This window comes from Stenella coeruleoalba, assembly GCF_951394435.1.
Source record: "Stenella coeruleoalba genome assembly, chromosome: 2".
Taxonomy (NCBI): Eukaryota; Metazoa; Chordata; class Mammalia; order Artiodactyla; family Delphinidae; genus Stenella; species Stenella coeruleoalba.
In genome coordinates, this window is record NC_137147.1 from 17,346,429 (window position 1) to 17,373,246 (window position 26,818).

At 38.9% G+C, this 26,818-nt stretch overlaps 1 protein-coding gene across 7 annotated transcripts in view; it reads right to left on the bottom strand.

Moving 5' to 3' along the window:
* Positions 1-17,217: 17,217 nt before the first annotated feature.
* FLRT2 (fibronectin leucine rich transmembrane protein 2) overlaps positions 17,218-26,818 on the bottom strand; it is a 106,606-nt gene continuing 97,005 nt past the window's right edge. For 6 of the 7 annotated variants that reach the window (XM_079905878.1, XM_079905881.1, XM_079905882.1 and 3 more), the window contains one exon: positions 17,218-25,048. In XM_079905878.1, the coding sequence (XP_079762004.1) occupies positions 22,684-24,666 (1,983 nt within the window). In that variant the 5' untranslated portion in view covers positions 24,667-25,048 and the 3' untranslated portion in view covers positions 17,218-22,683. The remainder of the gene's footprint in view (positions 25,049-26,818) is intronic. The other variant, XM_079905883.1, reaches the window with a different exon arrangement.

The window sequence follows — 26,818 nt, forward strand, 5'->3', positions numbered from 1 at the left end:
TGTATTGCCAAGCAATATCCCCATCATAGCTGCCCTTGACACTCATGTCTCAGTGCACTTTCTAACTGAAATGGCAACATAAGGATGGCCTCTATCTCATTTTTGTCTTTCAAACTGTATGAGTGTATCTGATGGTGGAACAAAATTCGCATCTAGACGACTAGTAACAAGGGGGTATTGAAACCCCCTTAGGCTGACAGCTTCTTTAGTACAGGATGGCACCCAGAAGAATATGGGAATGAATGCTGAGTGCCAAATGATTAGACACTTTGGCTACTCAAGACCATATCTTAAACTTAAAAAAAATTAGCAATTTCAACATGCACCTGCCTATCATATAGAAATTACCCCTTATGCAAATAAACATAGGTTTTCCTCTCCCCAAATTTTATTAGTCATTGCATCTGGAGCTGAGTTATCATCATCCTTCAGCTCCAGTCATAATTCTAACCTGATAGTCTGTAATTTGAGGGCAAAAGTACAAACATCACAATTTATATAAAACTGTAGGGGGAAAGGAAAGAGGTAAAAAGGAAATGCAGGACATACACAGCAGGGCAAGGAAGAAAAGAGGAGTGGTTATTAATTCCTTATTCTGTAACTGGTCACAAGATCACAATTGTTGTTTACGATGCCTTTTATTCTCTTTCCATTCCATTGACTTTTGACCAGCACTGTGACTAGTTAGGGATCTTTGCTCAGTAGGGGACCCAAATCGTCATTCTTGAGGGTTCTTTACTCTTGGTGGTTCTGTCTGTATTGGATTGTTATTGTCCCCTATTTAACATTTGACAAAAAAGTATGGAAGTAGTAAGAGGTGCTCCTAGAGGATGCCCTGGGTTCCACATGTACCTCTCCTTTTCTTTGTAGAAACAGTTCTATTTCTCCTTGATACAGGATCAATTGTACCAGCCAATGAAGTTAACTTCTTCATTGCCTATTAGTTCAGTGTCATGGAAACACCAAACTATCCAACAGTAACCTTAGAGTTCAAAGGAATCACTGTTATGTCATTGTGGAGGGGAGGCACTCCTCCTTTGAGTACTAAGACCTTTAAACAATCCCAGTTCAAAGTCATGTGGATGGAAAGCTAAATATTGTGAATGATCTTTAGATGATAGATAATTATCTCCTCTCCCAGTTCCATCTCTTCGTTTCCAGATATACACTTTGGTATGATTTGCATATGTCATATTGTTAGACAATATTCAATTCTGCTGTAGGAAACACAAAAACTCATAAGATGTGTAAGTTTTTAACCTATGAGACATATTAAACATAGATAAAGCAAGTACATCTTGTGTGCACTGAACATAGACATAAAGGGATGGGAAGAACAAGAGTAAGCTAACATTCATAATATACTAAATATACGAGGCACCTAAGACACCAAGTGTTCTTGACACACTAAATGTACATAAAGCATATGAGGTACTCAAAATTTACAAGGTTGTGGATCAACCAAACATTAGTGATAATCATCCCAAACCCATGTTTCCTGTAGACCATAAATGCAAAAATCATCCATAGCTGCTCCTCCAGTAATTTGCAAGTTACAGCTTTATCCAGGTGCACATGCCCCTTGGAATTCTAGATAGAGTGTGTTGGCCCTGGACAACTTCCATATCTTAGGAACCCTACCTTAAACCTCAACTCAGGTCCTCATTACCATGCCATCAGATGGGAAGGCTGAAGGCTAATCCATTCAAGAGGCAGAAGCTACAAATATGTTCAAGTGAAGATTAAACACTAGGATCCATTCAGCCCACTGGCATCTATTCTAAGAAGAACATTAACTGAACTCAGCCCTTTCCCTTTACTTCTCATCATTTGTTTTAAATTGAATATACCATCTGATTTGAGCAGCTTAATTTGGTCTGTGAGTCTCTGTTCAATGACATTGTTCAATGACCTCTGGGAAGCTTAAGGTAACTCCCCACATGACATTCAAATATAGAAAAAAAGTGCCATGTATTGGTCACTAATTCTGATCATGTATCCTATTATTGAAGGACAGTGCCTTCAACCTCCAAGTGAATCTTCTCCCAAGTGGTGCTATAAATGAGTTTTCATTCATTCATTATACTGTCTTAAAAGGCCATTTGCTTCAGGCAGCTGTGGCACATGATACACAAGTGAATCCTATTGACTTGAGCCCATTTAAAAAAATGTGTGTCCTATAAATGAATCCACTGTTCAGAAACAATGTTGTATGTGTCACCATGATGATGTACCATTAAGTAAATCAACAGATGCAGAGGCATGGTAACAAGAAAGGCAAATCCATAGGCAGAATAATTGTCTATCCTAAAATGAATAGTTGCCCTTTCCATAATGGAAAGAATCCCATGTCATTATCTGTCATCAGACAGATTACTGGTCCCCCTGTGAATGGTGCAATGTGAGTATCAACATTTATCCCTGAGGCTGGCAGCTCGTGTACTCAGTATTGGCCATACCAAATAAGCCATACTGTTAAATCTGTGCTTAACTTACGTCCTTGCTATTTTGAACTCTTTATTTTTGACTCCATTGAGCAAGCAAGGGAAGGTGGCTGGTAAAAAAACAAAAAACAAAACCAAAACAAACAAAAAGCTCCTTGGCGTTCATATAATGGGTCATTGTATTCATGTAATCTTTGAAAGATTCCTCATCTAGGAATCTCTTCTAAAGAGAAATCACCTGGGACATTAATATCCACATAGGCTCTGTCAGTTCTGAAAGGTCCTTCCACATACCTCTACCCTATAACTCCTTGTTATCAATCCTCCAAATTGCATCCATACTTCTGACAACCTTTGTTTCCAAGCAAAGTGAGCAAACAGATGTGCCACTCAAAGATCTGTGCACTTGGAAGATTTCTCTTCTCTATAGTTTTTCTGGGACATAGGATGATTGAAGTGGCAATGCAACAAAATGAAGTCCATTGAGAGGGTATAAAATTGTTCAAGGGTAAAAAAAAATGTTCGAGTGACAAATTTGAGCATTCAGCCAATCTTATATATTCTGTTACCGTTTGCTGTAGGTGGTTTGTTGCTCAAGCTCAAATTTCTGGTGGGTTGGTCAAAAAACATGATAATCATGGTTGCATGATCACTTGAGGGGGTCCAATGGTCAAGTGTTTAGCCTTTCCCAGGATCTATTAGCAAGGAAGGATATTTCCTTCAAAAGAAGATTAATAATTTCAGGAAGAAGACATGATTTTGTTTTGAAACCCCAAAGGTCTACATTATTAATCTTCTATCAGATTTGCAAGATTTTCCAAACTTCATGGCCATCTGCCTCAAACACTTTAGGCACTACTGAATTTGCTGACTCATTATGGCCAAGTGGCAGAGAGAACAGCTTGCACCTCAGCCTGGATGAGCTGGAGAGTCTATTCTTGTTCTGCAACACACTGAAGACTCAGCCATAGTGATTACTTGGTAAAAGTATTGAAGAAGCACATCCCAAAATAGTGTATGTTGCTTTTAAACATCCAAGAAGCCCACAAAAACTGGGCCTATTTCTTTGGAAGAGATATAAAGACATGCCCCACTGAACTCTCAGAAATTTGGAAAAGATGGCAGGTCCTGAATTTTCATGGGGAAGGGGGTCTCTCCTACTTTCTGGCATGTATACAAATTACTGAGCTGTCTAGAATAAAATTTACTCCCAGATCTCCAAGTGACTAAAAAGTTACTTGATGTCATTAAATAATAAACCTCTGTGATATCTTCTGGCATAGACAGATAATCAAGGGCCCTGGGGTAATTCACTCCATTGCCATGAGAAAAATTAATTAAGGTGAAAACAAGCCATTTTGACGTTCTTTGCTTATTCAGATAAAAATAAAGACATTTCTAGATTAATAGCTACAAGATATCACAGCCCAGTTGATTTTGTTCTAGGAGAGACCACATCTTCCACAACAGTAGCAACTGAAGTCACCACCTGATTAAGCTTACATTGATCTGCTATTTTCCAAAACATAGCCAACTTCTTCATGGCTGAAAGAAGCAAGTTAAATGGGGATATCATAGAAATCACTACACTTACACCTCAAGTCTGGGAATTGGGTAAGTGGCTTTGACATTCCACTGTGATAATTAGAGTTAGTCCATTTGTCACACCCGGGTCATTTCTTCAGCTGTACAACTTAATACAAATTAAGCTAGTTGACCATCTACTTTATTCATAAAGTTATGATGAGCAATTATCCAGTCCTAGAAAATGGGTTAAACCATTTTTCTACTACTATCTTCTTGATGTCTATTATAATCATGTCCACCCTATACCTGGCAACAAATATTGTCATTTGACATCTGTCACTCCAGGAGTCCATCACTCCTATCTAAATACAGAGCCCATTTCAAGGGCAGCATCTACACCTTTATCTCTGTCCAAGAGAGGACATCAGTGTATTGCTAAATGCCTTGGTGAAAGAAATACCCTCTGAACTTGCTTAGGTGATATAATTAGAAGTTAAAGTGAGTCACATGATAAATCATTCCAATGTTCTTATCCCCCTAAGTCTCAGATTCTACAGATATGCTGAGGAATTTCTTGCATCTTAACTTCATTTGGTGGGAACCATCTCTAAGTCCAGGTTTCAGTCAACCAATCCATCAAACAGTTATAAGCCCTCCTGGCTTCTTGGACCAGCACATTAGGTGCAGACTCTGGTATGTGCAGCCATATTGGTTAATTTGGCCCAGTATGTTTATAATTTTTCCTATCTGATGCAGCTCCCTTCAAATATATTGCCACACACATTCCTCAGGTTTCTGCTGATAAACAAGAACGAACTATTGCCATTTTTTAATGTTTTAGGTTTTTCCTCCTGGTTCACACTTTATATTTGACCTCTTTTCACACACTAGGAACCAATTCTAACAAGTCTGGAGGCAGTGAGGTGGTACGGACAGACCGTGAGGAGAAATGGCATTCCTTATACATTTGTTACTGCAGGTGAGTTAGCTCTCCAAGAAAGGAAGAATCAACCTAATAAAATAGGGTTGAGGAGTCCTCTAAGGCAAGGAAGGTTCAGTGGATTTGGACATTCAGTATAGTTACAATAATCTAAATCTACTTAATGTTCCCATTCAAATTCTCTGAGCTCTCAGTCTTTCTCAACCAATGCTGTAACTTTCACAGAGGAGGCCTGGTGAGGCTGAGATTCAGCCCACATTACAACTTAGCAATAAACAAGATTAGATGCCGTGTAGGAGTTGTTTTTTTTTTTTGTTTGTTTGTTTGTTTGTTTTTGCCATCAGCAGCCCTACAGCTACAAGATATAAAAGATTGTAGGAGGTAGTCATGGACGCTCCCTGGGCTCCTGACTTGCCTTGAGAAAAGTATTTCAAACTCTGGGTTTCTTGTTTTCTCTCTGTACAATCGGGCCAGTCAGAAAGAGCCAGCCTACCTTACAATTATTATATTTATATTCCCATCATAAAATTCTATTGAAGAAATCACAAAACCTTGGCTTTCATAGGTACTTCATTCCGGGTGACCTCAGTTAATAATTACAAGCCAAGTATTAGCAATGTGTCATTATGCACTACTAGGATTGTCTCCTCTTTCATATTCAACCGGGTTAGGCAATTCCAAATTTATATCCTTGAATAAGTAGATCTGCAACCAGTTTTGGAATCAAATACTTCAGCCAATAGGATAAAATGTAAGAAATGGAAATGATTCTAGTTATTTTAAGCAAGAGAAGATTTAATACAAATATTAGGTGTGTACAAAATCAGTGAAAGAGCCTGGGGATGGGGGGTGGGAGAAGAAATCCAGGGCCATTTCTTAAACTGTTATATCCAAGGACATTCTGCTGTAGCCTTTATCCAGAAAGCAGGGCTCTCTGGCTGCTGCCTCGTGACCTCAGTGAAGTTAGTGACCAGACACTGGAACGCTGGTTATGGCTGCCCTGCCTGACTTGTACCGAAGCCCAAACATCAAAAGGCAGATAGTTTCGACTTCACTTCTGCCTTGAAAATTTTGTACATATGCACATAACTGGCAGAGTCTAATTCACATATAGAACCCTACATGTAAAGGAGTCCAATAAATGTGGTTGACTCTTCCAGAAAGAAAGGTATATAATAAATTAAGAATGATGAATACCAAAGCAAGCAGACATGTTTAGGGGTTTGTCTAAAAAAGTTGATTCTCACAGCTTGCCACCCAGCTTCAAGCACTGTATTCCCTTCTTTTCTCTTTTGAGGTTTTTACGTCTTTTAAAAGCTCTTTCTATTTTTAGTTTTCACTTTAGTGGGATTTAGCAGAAATAAATCATAGACTAAATGCATTGTGGGAAGGAGTACAATTGGGACCCATATTATGGAGAATTGCACTAGATGTCATGTGCTTTACGTGTATTTTTTATTTTATTATTTTTATTTTTATTTTTTTTGCTGTACGCGGGCCTCTCACTGTTGTGGCCTCTCCTGTTGCGGAGCACAGGCTCCGGACGCGCAGGCTCAGCAGCCATGGCTCACGAGCCCAGCCGCTCAGCGACATGTGAGATCTTCCCGGACCGAGGCATGAACCTGTGTCCCCTGCATCCGCAGGTGGACCCTCAACCACTGTGCCACCAGGGAAGCCCGCTTTACGTGTATTTAAACTCATTTAGCACTTACACCAAATCTACCAGGAAATTTGGTTACAGTTTAAACAGCTTGCCCAAGGTCACGTGATTAGTAAGCAGCCAGGTCAGGATTTCCACACAGGCACATCAGCTGTGCTGCAGAAAAGCCTAAGGTGAGATCTACACTTTAGAAATGTTCACACATTCTCTCAAGCTACTTGTGAGAGAGAATAGGAGGCAGCTTCTAATGAAGTGTTTGCCAGGTCATTTAAGTAGTTTGCTATGTTCTAATCAAGGGGTTTAAATTTCTTTGCAGAGATACTAGACACTAATAGGAGAGACAGACTGACCAATGAGAATCCAGAGCATGTATAAAGATGTAGTAATAGTCACAAGGCACATTTATTAAAAAATATGCAATTTATGGCAGCCAATGGTTCTATAATGGCAAAGACCTCAATGAGAGTACTTAGTCTTTAGTTTTATTATTATTAATGAATTCTGCCTCTTCTAATTTGCTTCTGGAGAGAAAGCTCTCCATGGTTTTCCCAAGGATTAAACAAAACAAAATCTCAAGGTATTTAATACTTGCTATAAATACTTTGGTGACTACATTTTACTTCCCAAGAGAATCTGGGTCATGATCTGCATTAAAAACTCATAATTGCATGATTCTAAATGTAGTCAGCAGGATGGTTGTTGGGTCATTAATCCACGGAATGCCTTGCTATCCTGTTAAAATATATAATTTTGGAAATAAAATGCTTAGTTTGGTCATTTTTAGATTACCTTGGCTTTATCTGCAGAATGGTCCACCACAAGCCCCTTACAATGGGCTTCAGTTATCTCATCTTTAAAATAAGTGATGCACTTGATGATAGCAAGAGTCCATAAATATGAATTCTCAATACACACGCTAATTCTAGCTAAAATCAATGATAAGAAAACTCAGAAGCTCTCCAATAGGGTTGAGACAAACCATTCACTGCTACCTTTCTTTGGGCACATTAAAAAGTAAGTAGCTGAAAATGAATCACAAGTCTCTGAATTACTGGTGGGGACCCTTCTTCTACTTACCTGTGTTACAGAAAGTAAATGTGGTACCTTGAATACCTGATGGGCTTTAATATTCGTTTTCTTTTTGCCCATGTAGGTAAACTGCTTTCAAGAAGAGCAGCTTATTTTAAAAGTATAAACCACTTCAGAAAGAGAATTCACTTTGCTCTTACTCCTGTCAAGGCTTTGTCAACTTAACGAGAAGGCATGCTCATAAACAACTTGCCATCTGGTTAACTGAATTTGTCAAGGAGTATTAGGACTCGAAGAAGGAAACAGCACAACAGAGAATGAGAAGCACCATTTCCCAGGTTCCAGCCAATGATTGAGAAAATCTGGGGGATCCTGTAGGGATGCTTAAAATAATTGCATCATAAGAGAAATTTGTTACAGAGTAGTGGCTCCCTACTTTGGGAATTCTTTTGGTTTCACTTCCATTTTTATCTAGCCACAGGAGACACTTGTCTTAACACAACGATCATTTTGATTGTCTTTTTCTTAGACATTTTTATTTTCATATAGAATTAATAAACTTGGTTTCACTTGGCTTCAAAGAATTGAATGTTAACTATTTTTGGTTATTGTACTCTGTGTTTTTAAATTTTCACTTTTAGGGTATATTAGGGCTATTTACTGAGAAATTTGATAGTCATCACATAAGGGAAAAAGTCAAATACTGATTAATCAAGATAGGTTTGCTGTAAACATGGAGCAAATTTTGGGCCTTGTATGTGTTCATGTACATCATTTATATGCATAGAATTAAACAGTCAGAGGTTATAACATGAAGTTAATTTCATTCCACGTTGTTCAACAAGTAAGGAACACCTTTAAGCTCAGTCTCACACCTTCCTAAAATGATAGTCCTATCTGCGGTGAAATTTAAACTTTGAGCAGAAATGTGAAGTAGGCTATGACGGGTAGGGTTTCCAGAGAAGCATGCAAGAGGCTTATTTGCAAGGACTCTTGTAATCTACAGTGAAACAGATGAAAAAGAAGGAAGGACAGGATAGAGACAGAAGTGAAGCCATTATAAAAACTGAAATGAAGCCTAAACTGAGGCTGTAGCCCATTTGTAAGCAGCACCTTACCTTACAGAGCTGATCCAAGTTGCAGTAAGATACCCAGACCTTCATACCCCTGTGGCTACCAGTCATCAGGTAAGGGTGATCTGGAGAAGAGGACAGAGGTGAATACCCTCTCTTCAGACTCAAGCTTTCTACCAATAGCACTAGAGCACTTCCTGGATTGCTAGCCACAAAGGCATATCTTGCTCTCCTTAACGTTGCTCCCAAATTTGGGATCCCACTTGGTGGCTGTCCTTCTTAGAGGCTTCTGCTCCAAACCCTTCCATTTCTCCTCTCTCCAATTCAATTGTCTTGTCCCATTCTCTACCATTAGTTGTATGTTGGGATAAGACACATATTTCCAGCACCCTTTCATAATGGCTAGTAGACGCGTCACTTCTTGAAAATCTTGGTAACATGTACTCATTTTGGTAAGGATGCCTGGAATCAAGGGAATGAAGACACTGGTGGCAACTCCAAGCAGAGTGAAGCATTACAGAACAAAGAGTACGAAGAACAGGGAATTTAAACTTCTTTTAAATGAGATAACTATAGGGGTGCACATAGTTAACCTTTCTGTTATACTTTTGGGAGATTACATCATGAAAAATTTGCAAATGTGCCTCACCAGCTCTCCCGGAGACACCCACGGGAAATAACTATGCTTTAAATCTTAATTTAATTCAAGCAATAGATGAGTCTACCCAAAGTATGGCAGGATTGGTGGCTCCTTGCTCAAAGCTACATGACTCCTGGACACATGAGACAGCATCTCTATCTGAGGATCTCATGGGAGGGCAGACTGTGAGTACTCATTACAGGAGTATAGGAAAGCACTTAGTTCTACAAGAAGTGCTAGCAAAGGAAAGGAAAGAGGCCAGAAATGACAGGAATATGTTGGATGTAGTTAATGTAGTTAAGCGACTATTATGAACTAGGCACTCTGCTGGTAACTTTAAATGAATTCTCATACCAACACTATGGTAGATGTTTTTAAAGATAAGAAACCAAATGTTAAAGAAATTAGTTATTTGGCTAGGGAACACAGCTGGTAAGTGAATAAACCAACATTTGAACTCCAAAGCCAGTGTTATTTCCACCATCTTATACTCATATGCCATGGGGATTCTGAACAACTTTTAATAACAGCAGTTCAACTTTCTAGTATTTGGAGGGTTAATATTTTAAACTACTTGTTAATGCTTTTAATAACTTCCTGGTTGAGATGTAAATTTTCTCATGTTTTCTAAACTAACCCTGATTATTTTAACTTGTACCCATGCCACAAATGATTTATATGTTTAAATGTGTTTATTCCTATGTCCATAAAACATGTTGCTTCTTTTCCCTAACAACAACAAAAAAAGTATGTCACACCACAGTTTCCTTGCCTGGACTTTGATCACTCCTCTGTAAAATATATGTGTTTATGTTTTTGATTTGTGTGTGTATGTTTTTGCCTGTTAAAATATTAGTAATGTTGCATAAATATTTTATGTCTTCCTTATGCTGTTTTCTTTTTTTTACTTTTCAGGTTACATTAGCTTTTTAAAACAGACTCACATTATAGTAATTCTTTCATTAGTAAAATCTATCTTTATTAAAATAAATGATTTCAAAAACTTGTCTCTGAGGTTTTGAATTTCATTCACTATGGAAAATTAGTTAAGATTAATAAGAATGTGTTTTTCCTTGAGGCAACTTCATCTTTGATTTATTTATATTTAACAGTATTAGGGATGTTTCTGAACTGCTAGGTAGAATTCTAATGTTTGAAAAAAATACTATTATATAATTTTATAATATTTACTTTGATAAATCCGTTTTTAAATGCTATTTTGGTACTTTATAAAGGTAAAGTAGTACTTAACTAACATCAAAAAATAATTATTTTACTATTTTGATTTCATTTTATTAAATTCCCTTTCTAGAATTAATGAACTTTTAAAATTTCATAACAAAGAGCTAATGAGTGAGAATCATAAATAACAGCTTGTAAAAAAAGGTAAACACATAGAGGTATCTCAGTCTGAGCCCCAAGGATGACTTTCCAACTATACAATTAAAAGTCATTCATTTAAATTCCACATATAAGTGATATCATATGATATTTGTCTTTATGGGAAAAGAATCTAAAAAAAGAGTGGATATTTATATATATATAACTGATTCACTTTGCTGTACACCTGAAATTAACACAACATTGTAAATCAATTATACTCCAATAAAAATTAAAAAGTCTTTCATTTAAAATATCAATCATTAGTGTGTTATAACTTGGAAAGTCGGCATTATGTAACATCTTTAGTAAAACAATATATCATTATTCAATTCAGATGTATGGTGTAATCAAATAAAGGTATTGTTTACTGGCGGGGATTCTTAGGCAACCACGTCAAGGCTAAACATTTTGAAATTAAGATCCCATTATTACCTGTTAAGCAGTGGTCTTATAAATATATTGAAGGTCCTGAAAAAAAGTATTCCTAATTATTCTAAATGCCTTGTCCTGTAATTTTTTTAGACCATAAGTGTCTAGTTTTTCAAGGTTTAAAGATAAGAAGTGGCAGAGTCAGTACTAGAATCTGTTCTATTTCATCTAAAATAAACCACATTTATCAATAATTGTTTTCCTGGGTGTTCTTCTCATAATTAACTTTCTGTTGAATATTTAAAGTTTAATAGCTATTACATAAAAGGCCTGCAAAGATATAAGATGCACTCAATATTTTAAGAAACAATCTTGCTTTATACAATTGTTACTGTAGGGAAATCTATCTTTGATACTTTGTATTGAAATTAAGTATTTTATAAGTGTGTCTACTTAGTAATAGTGCTTGAATTCCTCTGTTTTGAAGGAAGGGTAATTGAATTAATAAGAATGAGTTTTGCTCCACTTTCTTCCCTTTCCATTCATTTGCATTTTTCAGCAATAATGGTTATGAATGAATCCCTGTCACTGCAGTGAACACTGGAAAAAAATGATCTCATTGGCTCCTCAGAAGTTTTAGTACCCATTTCACATATGAAGAAACTGAGATTCAGGGACATTAGATAATATCACACAGATACAAAGTAGGAGTGCCTATGATCCCACAACTCCTACTTTTAATGATTGTGCATGTTGCTTCTCAAACATATTGAGTTTACTATCATTATAGCTAATGAGGGACATGTCAGTCTTTGTGATAAAGTTAATGAAACTGAGTGAATGCTCCCTGTTTTCTAGTCCATACACATCTTTCTAAAATTTATAAGAACATAGGACATAAAGCAGCTCAATGAAATAGAGCTAAACTTCACGGAAAATTAACAAGGATGAAACTGAATTTAGAGTTTAAAGATCTTAAGAAATCCACCAAACTCTGATGCTTTCAAATATAAGAAAAAAGCCAGAGAGATTAATGGTCTTACCCAAGATGCAAGAGAGACCTGAGCTATGTGGCCCAACTTTTTTTTTTTTTTTTTTTTTTTTTGCGGTACACGGGCCTCTCACTGTTGTGGCCTTTCCCATTGCGGGGCACAGGCTCCGGACGCGCAGGCTCAGCGGCCATGGCTCACGGGCCCAGCCGCTCTGCGGCATGTGGGATCCTCCCGGACCGGGGCACGAACCCGTGTCCCCTGCATCGGCAGGCGGACTCTCAACCGCTGTGCCACCAGGGAAGCCCTGTGGCCCAACTTTTGAACATTAATTCCATATATTTTCAGAAAGTAAGTGACATTTACTGAGCACTTGGTATGTGTCAAGCATGGTGCTGTATTATTGTTGCTGAGGTAAGTTTTGTAATTACCCTTTGTACAGATGAGGAAATTGAAGCATAAACATGTCCAGGGCCCAACATTAGTATGGGTTGCCACAAGGATGAATCTAGCTCTAGATAGCTTTGAACTCAGACTGAAAGGGATTCACCACCCTTCAGTAATTTAGCTCCTCACCCAATAGGCTGTACAGAAACTGCTGCTCTCTGTCAGATGTGATTGGCCTCCATTACAAAGCAACTGGTTTTCCCTTACTTCAGATATACTAGAGGAGCATCCTGTATTCCAACTAACCAGGGCCGCCATGTAAAATATTTAACAATAGAAAGAGCTGTGGGCCAATCTATCAAAACAGATACCAGATACCGGGGGATTCCCTGGTGGTGCAGTGGTTGAGAGTCCACCTGCAGATGCAGGAGACTCGGGTTCGTGCCCCGGTCCGAGAAGATCTCACACGCCGCAGAGCGGCTAGGCCCGTGAGCCATGGCCGCTGAGCCTGCACGTCCGGAGCCTGTGCTCCGCAACGGGAGAGGCCACAACAGTGAGAGGCCCGCGTGCCACACACACAAAACAAACAAACAAAAAACAGATACCGGCCCAAACAGAATAGAAATTGGCTATAGACCATGGGATTGGTAGGACTGACTTACACCTACCAAATAATTGCCCTGAAACCAATTAAACTCTGCAGTCAAGGACTGGAATATAAAGTATTTTCTTCCCTTAGCGTCCGGATATCTGATCTTCTGTATTTATTGATCAAGGAAACGCAGGATTAAAAGGAAAATAATGCTAATATAGACCCCAGTGAGTGAGCTGCTTTGAGACTATTTTAACTACCATGAATAGAAAGTGTACAGAAGGAAAAAAAACCCCACAACCCAGCTGAAGAGGATACATGTTTCTTAATTACAGCTAGATTATGAAATCAAGAATGGTATTGATTGCAAAAAGGAACTATGTGACAGCTGGTAGACCATCACATCTGCATTTCAGAGCCATTAAAGAACTCTTCCATTTGGTTGCTACCTTCCCCACTATCAATCAAGTGTGGATGTAGATGCCACGGCTTGTGGTATAGTAGAATGAAATAAAAGTACGTCATTTAACATTACAGATCTTTGAAACAGAAAGTTAATACCTTGATCTTTTTAATGTTTCAATTGCCCAGTGTCTTCTGAACACTCATTCTGATACTCACCCATTTGAAACATTTCCTGATTTAATTTTCAGCAATAACCATGCCTACATGTCCTCTGCAGATCAGAGAAGAAATAACTACACTACAAAGAGGTCTATTCTCTCTCCATTCAACTGTGCTGTTCAATGGATCCCGCTCACCATGAGACAAAGGACCTGGTATTGTTTTGTGTTACCCTGTGGGATCTCACTTTCCCCAACTGTTCCAGAAAAAAAAAAATAGGGAAAATGAAAAGCTCCCTGTCAAAGTTGTGTTGAAAATGGTTGTACACAGTGATGTGGAATTTTGGATGCTAACTACATTTACATAAATGATTCCTGCATATAATTCTGATCCTAATGCTCAAGAAGCTTGGTTTCATCATATAAAGTTGGCGATATGTCACCCCGTGCTTGTGAATTGGGTTTGCCTGAAACATACATGGTGCTTGATGTCATTTATTCAGCCTCAGATAATGTGTTAACTTCTATACCTGCTTTCAGTTCTGACAGCGGTCATATGTGTTAGTCTTCACTGTCTCCATTTAAAGTAAAAGAAACCGATGACCCTAAAGTGTAAGTTATTAACAAGGCCAATTGGCTGGTCAATGGCAAAGGCAGATTTCCAAAATAAGTCAGCTTCATTCAAGTTTCAATAACCACTACTCTCTACTGCATCCTTCTTTATGGGAATATCATTTCTAGGAGAGACTATTTATTCTCATGGTAAAAACCAAGATAATACAATGTGAACGTTTAAGTGATATATGCCGTATTTTTGATATAGGGTATGACACAGTGAATAATGACTGTCTCTTTTGATACTGCTGATGGAAACAACAAAAACAAATCTACCTCTGCTTTTTACATGTGAAGAATTCATTTTGACTAGCAAACGGTCAAAATGTTTTCCTCAATTTGACTTTGTGTCTCCCCATACTTTGCATACTTTTCATGATGGTGACATTTTGTTGCAAGACGATTTTTTAAGATAGCTCTTTATATGCCTTTTGCAAGCTGGCTCAGTTTTGAGGTTGTGTGTAAATCGAAAAAAAGGATATTCTTCAAATCATTTTAACAGTTCTCTTAGCCTTCCCTGTGGGTGTAAACATATCCTGAGTTCATCTCAAGCTCCCAAATCAGATAAATGTGTGGCTATCATATAATCATAAAAACAAAATTTCTGTAAAGTATAGCAATGGGTAACCAAGAGATGTTAAAGAAAATATATGATTTGCTTCGAGCAAAGCTTATTGTGCATGATTCACAATTCTATAGCTCTTTCTGAGGTTTGAAAAGAAATTATCCAGCCACAGGAGATTGACAGGGTAGCTGTTATTTGAGGCGATGCTGTGTGTGGAGAGCTGATCCCACAGGGAGCCTGATGTCACCATGGGGCCCCCTGTGCTCCAATCACACTTTCTCCAAAAGCACATACAGGGTAGCTGCCAGGGGCTGGACACCATACTCAACACTGGATGAGATATAATTGACAGAATATGTGCTCTGTCTCTCCTGGAGTATAGTCATGAAACAGACCCATGAAAATTTACAATGCATGGGTGCCACAAATCAAAGTATTTTAAAGTTAGATTAACTGCACAGAGAGGTCAGATCATTAACAGGTATGATTCAAGCTTTCCAAGTGTTGGGGGGTGGGTGTATATTTGAATTGTATCTTGAATAGTCAACCAGACAAGGAACTTGAGATCTCTTAGAGATAGACTGAAAGATTTTCATTCATTTTTTAATTTAAGATATATCTAACCTAGAGCACATAATGAATGAGGAGGAAATACTGGTAAGGAATACCAGGCAGCAACGGGTAGTAGGACACGTATGTCACACAAGGAGTTTGACTTCTCTCTTAAAGTAATGATAATGGAATATTTTGAAATTGAGATAGTGTCACAGCAAGCATTTTTTATAGATTATCCTTTGTCCTGCAATGTGTACACGAGGCTGAAGTGGGAACAGACTGAAGGAAGGGTCTTAACCATGTCAGGGTTAGGAAGCTGAGAGAAGAAAACACATTTGAGAGCGTGTGTAAGTGCCAGAACTAGTACTGTTAGCTGATTATTTAAATATAGGTGCGTGAGCGCTCCAAGAAGTCAAAGAGCGTGGGGAATGGCCTAGGCTGTGAGTTGAATACCAGCAGCTTCCAGGAAAGATTTTTGATGATGCAAAGTTAAGTCTCCTGGAAAACTGTCTCACTCAGCGCCAAAACTTACCAGGACTTAGCGAATATTTGCTGAATGAAAACAAAACTTAATTACCCAAACCAGGGAGTTTAACAGACCCTCTGATCCATCACATTTTTATATTTGATTAGAAAAAGATGGACCCATTATGGAGGTTTATTATGTCAAATGATAAGAATCCCCCTAAGGGTACATTGAAATGTTCATCTACTTTAGACTTCATACCGAGAACCTGGACAGACGGGATCATCAGTTGGTGTGTGTCCTACAGTGACATCCAGTTTGGAGTTTAACAGTAAAAATTCTTTATCCTTAACTTTCTGTATAACTAATGAGATAAAGCTTGTATAATATCCTCTAAAGCACACATTCTATATTTGTGCTATGAAATAAAGGTATAAATGCAGAAGCCAGTTTGCTAACACCCTAATAGATTCTTATCTGTGAGCATCTTCAGCAGGATTTACAAACTATTTAGAGCAACCTCTCAAGTATGAAACAAATTCATTACTAAAAATAACCTGACTCAAGTTTTTTTAATAGTTCTCTCAGCTCACCCCATGGATATACACAGAGCTTGCTCGATTCCATCTGAAGCTTTCAAATCAAATCAATGTACAGGTATCAAATGATCACAAAATCAGAATATTAAAATTAAAATTATAGGAATGGATGACCAAGGGAGTTCAAAGACATAGATATTTTGAGGTTTGTAAGAATATTCCCTTGATTGGTCACAAACAATCAATGGATGAATCCACTGGGTGAAGTTGTGGTATCTCCATCACTGAAAATCTTAAACACTAAGAATTTGTCCTGAAGGCTAGTCAGTCTTAAGGCTAGTCAATTGATTAAGAGGCAAGAAAACAAGAAGAGTCCATGGAGCCAGGTACCATTATTATGATTATTATTTTTGATTGATTTCCATTCTGTGCTCAATGGGAATTTAAGAGGTTGCCTTTGTAATTACCAAATACAATTCCAAAATTTTCAATTACTGGATGTAAATTTGAAAATTTAATTCAATTGAATTCTGATCTTATCAAAGCACTCTCTTTGTTTCATCTATTAAACACCAAGATCCTCTAACCTCTTTCTCTCTAGATATCTAATATACAAACTTGATGCATTATCAAACTTACCAACAGGTATATATGTCTCTTTTGTTATCTTAGATATTTCGTTGAGTTTAATGAGAGAATGTAAAGTTATCACATGGGCTCTGAGACACTGGAATATGTTAGAAAACAAGTTTATTACACGATCTGTGGGCTTTCTAGCAGCAGAGTCATATTTTTCTCTGAATCCCCAGTAGAACCTAATAAAGTACTCTGTAAAAAGTAGATGAAAAGTAAATATATTGGATGAACAAACGTTTTAGGAACACAGTGGAGTAGGAAATACACTTGGTTTGGCTAAGACTGTATTTCATTCTTCTATGAAACCTCTGAACTCAGACCAGTGCCTGGGACATAGTAAAAGTTGTTTCATAAACTCTTTTGAATGAAAGGTATTCCTCGACTAAGGATCTGGTCTCCACAGAGTAGAGTCTGTAACTCTTGGCAGAAGTAACCAAGAACACATAGACATTATTTTGCACAAAATCTCCCAAATGTAATATGAATCACCTGTTACAGCCATCTTTCATAGTTAATTCTCCAACAGAGGTTCTGCAAGTCATTAATAGTAGTAACTGAGTGTCATCATTTTATTTCCTGATTCAGTCTCTGTCAAATACACTATTAGTAAAACGGCCAAGAGGGGTTAGAGAAAGGGCTTCTGGAAAATCAGGAGATAATCCCGAATTGAACTTGAGCATATGAATACATACATTTTCATGAGTGCTTATTGAAAGTATGGGTGGATGAGCTCTATAAACAATTCTGAAGTAGAAAGTACCATGAGGATTCTTAAGGAAAAGTGACATTTAAAATGGACAGTGTATATTATGAAATAGGGCAAAAGACTATTCTGATGAGATAACTACATTGGCATTTATCTATATTCTAAACAACACAGATTTCACAAACACAAAATAATATGCTCCATGTATGTGTGTATATTCAAAAGATATTCATAGGAACACACAACTTAGTCAGGAAATAGAAAAGAACGTGAAGATTTCATATAAACCCCTCACACAAAAAGAGTCAAATGGCCTTAAAACACAGAAGTTGTCTTCAAGGTAAGAGAAAATGAAAAACCCTACTACCTCCTTCATCCCATCCATGGTCCTCCATCAGGGAGTGTCCCTCATTTGTCTTTGACATGAACCAAGCAAGGATGGGCAGTATCCCAATGAACTTACTCAGATAAACACAATGTGGTTTCTTTTTAAAATAAGCCTTTACTGAGTATATCAACAAGGTACTGTATAGTGTAGAGTGAAGTTTGTAGTTAACAAAGTGTGCGACACAGTAGGTCTCAGGGGATGTGTGATGCAGAATCTTCCAGCCCCTTGCAGTCCCTTGTCAGTGAGAACACACTACACAGAAACCAGAAGCAAATCAACATACGGCTCAAACAATAACAAATCATCAGGATTAACTTTCAGCGAATATATGCTGTTCCCACGAGGGACACACAGTGGCGACGCCTTCACCTTGCCTCAGAAAGGTTATAAATCTTACATCCCATGGATGTCTTTACGAATACCCCTGTGTGTGGTGTGTGTGTGTACACAAGTGTGTGTTTTACACTAGTTAAAAAATGTCTGTTGTGATGGCCTTGCTTTGTGCTCTTCTGGTGGGTGTGCTGCTAGAAAAAGAAAAAAAAAAAAACTTAAACTATAGCAAAAGGAATGTGATTTTTTTTTGTTGTAACAGTATCCCCAGAATAACAGTGTAACAGTACATGTTATAACAACATGTACAAAACTTTCTCCCCACAATCAGGGACAAGCATCCCCCATTGTCAGCAATTGTCTTTCGACCCCACTGAAGAAATTAGAGAGAGGTGTAAACTACTGCTTCCTACATTAGTATTTTGACTTAAAAAAAAAAGCATCAGGCAAGGTTGGACAAAACTAATAATGAAGAGGAGTTTTTTGGTTTGTTTTATGTATTTATCTCTTTCTCTTTGGGGCTCCATTTTCTGTTCTGCTTTCCCATGAAGTTGGAAAGGTAAGTCATGAGCAAAACTATTACTCTCATATTCCAAAGTGAAACAATGTCTCCTTGTTATAGGGTAGAGAAAAATGCTAGAAGCTAAGAAGTAATGGAAATTGATCACTTCATTGTTGCAAGTTGTAATGGATTCTGCAAGTGAGGTTAGCTGACCAAGCTATCTGCTGTCCTCCCTGTGGACAGCAACTATATTGTCTTGTGTCTGGAATGGATGCTCTGTCCACAACATGGAGAGCTTGTTCTCCTCAGTGAGGAAGGAAGTTCTAACTCCTGTGGAATGACTAGGACTATTATGATCTAGTAGGAAATGGAGCCATAACATCAGCTATTTCATTCATCCTTTTTACCAGACTGGTCACATTATACTTTTTTTTAAATCTCTGGGAAAACATGTAACATATTTTCAACAAACATCCAGATAACTAGAAATTGCATGATTTCTCACAGGGTAGAATGTTTTCCACTTCTCGCATCAGAAAAATAGGCAGGAGGACACCCTTTGTGTCTCTGCTTTTGATTGTCCCATGCGAAAAGTTGTTAATGCATTTGACAGTTTGAGGGAAGCTAAGGGCTTCTCCCTATTCAAATACATCTCCCCAAACAAGTAGGTATTCATGACAACGCTGGGTATGAATTAATGGTCAGTAATACCTGTGTGCTCATGGCTATGACTTTTCCTTTTGGAATTTCTTCTGCACAGTGACAGTTACCTAGCTCTGAAAGTGGACACATAGTATCTGAAATCATTTGATTTGGTCAGACAGCATCGAGCTCTTTAAAAGCCGGTACGTATGGCTTTGCTCATGGTCTTGTCCTGAACCTTGAACTGTGACTCTTGACTAATCTCAAAATGAAAAATAATGTATGAGATCAAGAGAGGTCCAAAATACAGAGTTGATGTATCAGTAAAACATTCCCATAACAAAAACACCATTCAAAGCATCATCCACTACTGATGGTTGTTACAAATTCCATGATGTGCTTTCTATCCTGGTGTAGGTGAGAGCCCCAGGTACACTATTACAAATAGGAGACTGATCTCAATTTTAACAGTCTCTGTCATGTTGTGCACAAGCTCAGAATTAAGTCTATAACTAGATTCTATCTCTTCAGAAATGTCTTCTAGCAAAGGAACCATTTCAGATCATCCTAATCATTTCACATGACCAGGTCTCTGTCATAGGACTTAAGCCCCAAATAATTCTGTGACTCCCATAAGACATTATAGAAACCTCTCTAATCTTGGTCTTCTTGGCTCAAAGCAAAAACATTTGTTTCAGCAGCGAAGTATCCAGCTGGAGGTTATACACACAATACAAATAAATGAGAACGATTATTTTGTGGATAAAAGGAAAAAAAAACCCTCAAAAATCAAAGTACCATCATTTGAACACATAGTTTTATCTACACAGCCAAGGAGAAAGGGACAGTGGGAGGGAATTATCCAGTTAAGTACACAAAACCCCATGTCATGGTCCTGCATTTCAGATGGCTTACTGCTACACTGATCACTTTCACAGATTGTCTTAACCCTTCACTGTGTGGATCAAGCTTTAAAAAAAGCAACAGACAAAACGAGCTAGCTAATAAACTAAAATGAAAACCGAAGTCACTTCAGAATTAATTCAAATTAATTAGTAGTTAATTTCAGCTCAACTGACTGCACAGTTTCAATTCTTGTGTCTATAACATAACTTCAGTTATATTTTCTGCTTATTCTGAGGGACAAGGGAGATTAAAACATATGAGTTGGGGATATATTATTAAAGAAAATAAAGCTCTTACTATAAAGAAAAACTTGCATAGCATTTTATACCTAAACTCTTACAAAGTAGACACATCACAGTTCTATTTTGTTAAAAGTAAGAGGGACAGAGAAAGAGAAAGCAAAATGATTGTGACATTAACTTCATAGGTTCCTAAAATAATGGCTGGTGATCAAGGAAACATGCAACACAGACTGAAATGCCTAAATTTGATTTTGAAAATAATTTTCCAAGGGTGTATTTTTTAGATAATGTATGTGTGTGATCGATAGCCCTTCTACAACTAAGGGATGGAAAGGAGTACATTATACATGCTTTCTGAAGACGGACGTTACTTCAAAAAATATCTAGAATTAAGTCTGGACATCCTTCTCTTCTCCATGCCCTCTGTCCTATGCCCTGCTTTGCCAAGATTAGGAGAACAAGTCTTCCCTCTCAGACTTGATCATTTTTTTTCATCTGTTATGCTGTTAATATAAGATTGATTATCCCTCCACAATTCCCAAAGAAGAGGAACATCCATGACTGAAAGGAATAAATGAAATTTAAAAAATGGAAGGTCAAAGTCAGTTCAAGGTGGAAACTTGGTATTGCTTTTTAAACAAATACGTTATTTTGCCAGCTTTGATGTGTCCTTACAGAATTATTAGCAAGGAGAATTAGTATACATTTTAAAGTGTATATGGATATTTTGTGCAACCAAGACTGGCATCCATGATGTTCTTTTGAATTTTGAAGAGAGAGGGAATGACAAATGTTGCCTCTACAGCTAATTACGAAAATATACGTGAGGTGATTGGAAGACAAGAATTTCCGAGGGGATAAAGGTATTAATTCAAGCTATTTCAACATGATACTAACAAAGTTAGTTGATATAGTATAACAGAACCACTGATCACTTGCTTTTGTCTAAATGGTATCAATAATTTTTACATAACAAGTTTAGTATATTCCAAACATTGATCCCTTGTTGGTCTAAATATCATGTTGACATAGCTGCAGTGAATCTACCCAAATAGTTCTCATTATCAAAAATAATTCCATTCAATATAATTCTTCCCATTATTTTATTAGCCTCTTCTAAAAAAAGTATTCTAGAATATATCTCTGATGAATGTGATTCAACCTGACATATGATTTGAACAGTAACACTTTTAAAGGGAGTTTTCTTGCTGGGACATCCTACCTGCCCCCGAAGATGACTGAAAACAGACTCAGGTCTCTCACTGTTTCACATAGGGCCAGGGAAGCCTGAAGAGTGATTTTCAAGTTCCCAGTCAGAAAGCCAACCCCTGGGTTTGACTGTCTTTTCAAATCTTATCTCATTTTCTTGATTCTGCCAGGATGGGTTAACTTATCTCACAGGAACTGACTTCCTCAAGAGATGTTTTCTGCATTTCCTCCTTTGGGTCAAATCAGGGTGACTACCTCCTTTCTTATACTCTAGAAGTTTTCACTTTTCTTCCAGACCAGGAAATATACAAATAGCGTGAAGATATCTGGGGTCATTTCTGGTTTTATGCCTATTATTTATCCTACACTGATGAGTCCATTTTAACCTGCCCTTTCATCTGACCACCAACTCTAGGAAAGGAATTTGTTCTGAAGCTTCAACAGCAAAGTGGTGAATTGCATCAGGAGGAAGAATCACTCATTCTTTTACCTTAGTATTGGGTTCTCATTGTACAACCCTGTACAGTACTTCAGCAACTATTTTTTTTTTTTAAGATTTTAAAAAGCAAAGAGTTACAAAACTGTTTGTAATTAACTTGGAATAGAAAAGATAGCACTTTTTTTAAATCCCATTATATAGTACACCGTATAAATTACAGAGTATTCAAATGCACAAATGCATCTGTGTAACATTTATCAAATGTAATTCGCGTGTCTTTATGTGCACACACGAGTGTGTTCTCGAGAGTCTTACTGTCCGCGTTTGTAATGCTGGACCTCTAGCTGTCACGTATGGCAGTGCTCCAAGTCTGGCACACTGCTGTTGCAGTATCGCATGTTGTTGGGGATATGGCAGTCTGTGTAATTAATGCCCCCATTTGGGGTGTAAATGGGCTGCAGTCTGAAATCTCCTTTAAGGAGCTGATCGTTATTTAAGGAGACGATCTGAAAGCTGGTTTCTGTCATCTCCAGGATGGAATTGTCCTTTTTGGTGCCTGCCTCGCAATAGTCATCTTTCCGCCGGCCTCGGTTGTATTTCCACTTCTGGGAGGTGTAGCGCCCCTTTTTGTGCATATGCCAGCAAAAGACACCGAGCAGGACCACAAGCACAAATATCACCGCACCCCCGATCAGCCCCGCCAGCAGAAAAGGGGAGCCCATGCTGTGGGAAGTCGTCTGCTCATGGCTGGAAGCCGTGTTGCTGCCGTTGTTCACATAGGAGGCATGGGTGGTGGCCTCAGAACAAATGGTGTCTTCTACAGCTCGGTAGTTAAATGCATCCAGTGGCACTAAACAAATCCGATAAGTGGATCTGGGCTCTAAATTGACCAGGCTCAGATGCTGCTTCTCACCACTGACAATGCGTTCCTGAACGATGCCCCCCACCAAACTGTGGCCCATTTTCACCCACGTGAGTTTGTACGCCATCACAGTAAAGAGAGAGAGCCAGCTGACTTGAATGGAAGTGTCATTCACAAAACGAATAGAGAGCTGGATCCGTTCAGAAAGAGGCGGGGTCACTCTTTCTCTGCCATCCCAGTCGGGAATCGTGGGGAGTTTCGATGCCATGGGAGTTAGAGGCGCATAGCTTCTGCTAGGGGTCGGGACAGAGAGTGTGGGAGGCTGAGTCGTGGGCGAAGCTGAACTTGGGGCTGGAGTGAAGAGAGGCAGGCCGGGGGTCGTGGTGGGACAGGACAACAGATTCATATTCAACTCCCGGACTGCCATCCCCCGGACTTGTTCAGGACCTTGGCACATGAAACCTCGCACATTCAGAGATGAGGGTATGTGTTTGAGCCATTCTGTGACCCATTTAATACTGCAGTCACAGAACCAAGGATTATTCCGAGCAGTGAGCTGCTTCAGGTTGGAGAGGTTATCGAAGACCCCTTGAGTCAACACGCGCAGCTGGTTGTTGGATATATCCAGCCGTTCCAGCTTCCGGAGATTCGAGAAGGCTGTCAAAGGGATGTGGTTGATCTGGTTGTCCTGCAGATAGAGCCTCATCAGGTGCGTACCTGGGAGGTCAGAAGGGGGATGGGAGAGCGAATTCCGGACAATGGAAAATTCCTTGAGCTTGGCGAGGTGGCTGAAGGTGCCCTCGGCAATGCCCTTGTTGGTCAGGAGGTTTCCATCCACGATCAGACGCTCCAAGCTGGTGAGGTTCTGAAAGGCCATGTCTGATATGACGGCAATTCGATTCTCATCCACTCTCAGCTCTTGCAGGTCCATGGGAAGCCCCACAGGCACGCTGCTCAGGTGATTCTTGGATAGAAACAACAATTTGAGGCTAATGGCCTCCCGGAAGGCCCCATCTTCCACCCCCACCGTGGATATTGAGTTGTCATCCAGGTGGAGCTCTTCAAGCTTCAAGAGCTGGGCCAGGGCGGCCCGTGAAATGGTCTGAATATTGTTTTCCTGCAGATGGAGAACTCGGACGTTCTTGGGAAGGTTCATGGGGAATTCATCCAGTTGGTTCCCATAAAGGTACACGGTGTGCACAGACTGTACGTTGTGCAGCTCTGCAGGAAACCCAGCATTATTAATTTGGTTGTTGTGGAGGTAGAGTACAGTGACGCCCTCCGGGATCCCAAGAGGCACTGAGGTCAAGCTTCGCTCGTTACAGTAGACAAAGTTCCTGTCGCAGCGACACACGCTAGGGCACGCCAGGAGTTTTGACACTTGTGAGTAGAGCCCCAGGGAAATGAGAAGCCAAGATTTCAGGAAAAAAGCCCCCTGGCTGGGCCCCTGTGTAGTCTGTAGGCCCATTTCTGAAGTACAGAAATAAAATACGATGTGGTAGTGAAAAGAAAAAGAAGAAGAAAAAAAAAAAAACAGATAGCAAAACCAAAATGATTGAACGCAGTTCTGTTAAAGTCCAGAACTCCAGCTAGAGGAAAAGTCCCGAAGGCCAAGGTCAAAGAATCTTCCTGTGGTCTCTGGTCTTATCAGCCTATGTTGCCCTCTTTGCTATTGTCCTCCATGTGCAAAAAAATTTCAATAGGGAGAACTTTCCACCCAGGCAACAAGTGAAGCCAAGTTATCAGCGGTCAAAAGGGGCCCAGTTGGGTAGGCAGAATCCCTTCTTCTGTGGTCCGTCAGGTCAGTGTGGATCAGCCTATGAACTTGGTTAAGTTCAGTCTGCAATCTGCTGTAGGAAAGTAGAGAGAAAAGAGTCAGTTAAGGGTAGTGAGTGGATAAAGTGCTGATCTGACTGTGGCTTTTCAAGAATGCTGTGATTCAATGTTCATTGCAGCACTATTTACAATAGCCAGGACATGGAAGCAACCTAAGTGTCCATTGTCAGATGAATGGTTAAAGAAGATGTGGCACATATATACAATGGAATATTACTCAGCCATAAAAAGAAACAGAACTAAGTTATTTGTAGTGAGGTGGATAGACCTAGAGTCTGTCATACAGAGTGAAGTAGGTCAGAAAGAGAAAAACAAATACCGTATGCTAACACATATATATGGAATCTAAAAAAAAAAAAAATGGTTCTGAAGAACCTAGATGCAGGACAGGAATAAAGACGCAGACCTAGAGAATGGACTTGAGGACACAGCTATGGGGAAGGGTAAGCTGGGAGGAAGGGAGAGAGAGGCATGCACATATATACACTACCGGATGTAAAATAGATAGCTAGTGGGAAGCAGTCGCATAGCACAGGGAGATCAGCTCAGTGCTTTGTGACCACCTAGAGGGGTGGGATAAGGAGGGTGGGAGGGAGACTCAAGAGAGAGGGGATACGGGGATATATGTATACATATAGCTGATTCACTTTCTTATACAGCAGAAACTAATACAACATTGTAAAGCAATTATACTCCAACAAAGATGTTAAAAAACAAAACAAAAACAAAAACATCACTGTGATTGGGACTAAATGCTCAGGGAGTTGGCATTAAGTGACATGCTAAATAATAATAATTCAGTTGAAAAGTTATTCAAGAAATGAAAACGATTCAATTATCTTTATCATCAAACGGAGACCATACTGTTACCTCTCACTATCAATGATCATATTGTGAATTTCACAGCACAGTCAGTATCTTCTCTCAGAGATCTATTTGCATATCCAAACAGACAGGCACAAGAGGCCCAGGGCTGAATCCATTGAATCAATGATGACCATCTACAAATGCAACTGGTCACAGTCATATTTCAAGATGAAATGAGTGACTGAGCAACGAATACAATTTAAGGGAAAAAAAATTGTGAAACCCTTTCCAGTTATAAACAAATGCAAAATGGGGACTGATAAAGTTATTTAGAAAGATGCATCCTTCTGATCTGACACTGTGATGAAGCAGTTTAAAGGTGATGCACAGAAACAGAGGTGATGTCAGGTCAGAGAGAAGACTGCTCTTTTCTTCCCCACTCCCCACCTCCTCTCATCTCTCTCTGCCTCCCAAATAGCCCCCACTTGAGTTACCCATGACACATTTCCACTTATCCCCTCTTTTGAGACCTTCAGGTTCAGATGAGATACACCATTGCGATTCCTTTGAGAGCTGACAAGCTCATGACTGCGAATAGAATTATTTTCCAGCAACTCAACCTTCCTCCCATCTGTATGTGTTTTCCTGCTTTTAGGAAAGGACTTTCAGTAAACTTTGAAATGTTAGAAGACACAGTTGGGGAAGTAAAGGCAATATACAGATAGTAATCAGACCTTCTTGCTCCACAACTGTCCCGTCTATTTTTAGATTAGAGAAGTAAAGAAGTTAATTGAAAGGTGCCAGATTTGATTTCCCTACAAAAGAAGCTAACGTGACAGGACATGGCAAGCCGGAAGTCTCTTAATTCTTACCAATACACAACAATTGAAACAACTTATATGTAAAGCACAGAGGAACTATTTGAAATTGTTCCCTTAGCTATCTTTAGAAAGGTAATTAAAAAAGAAAAAAAAAAA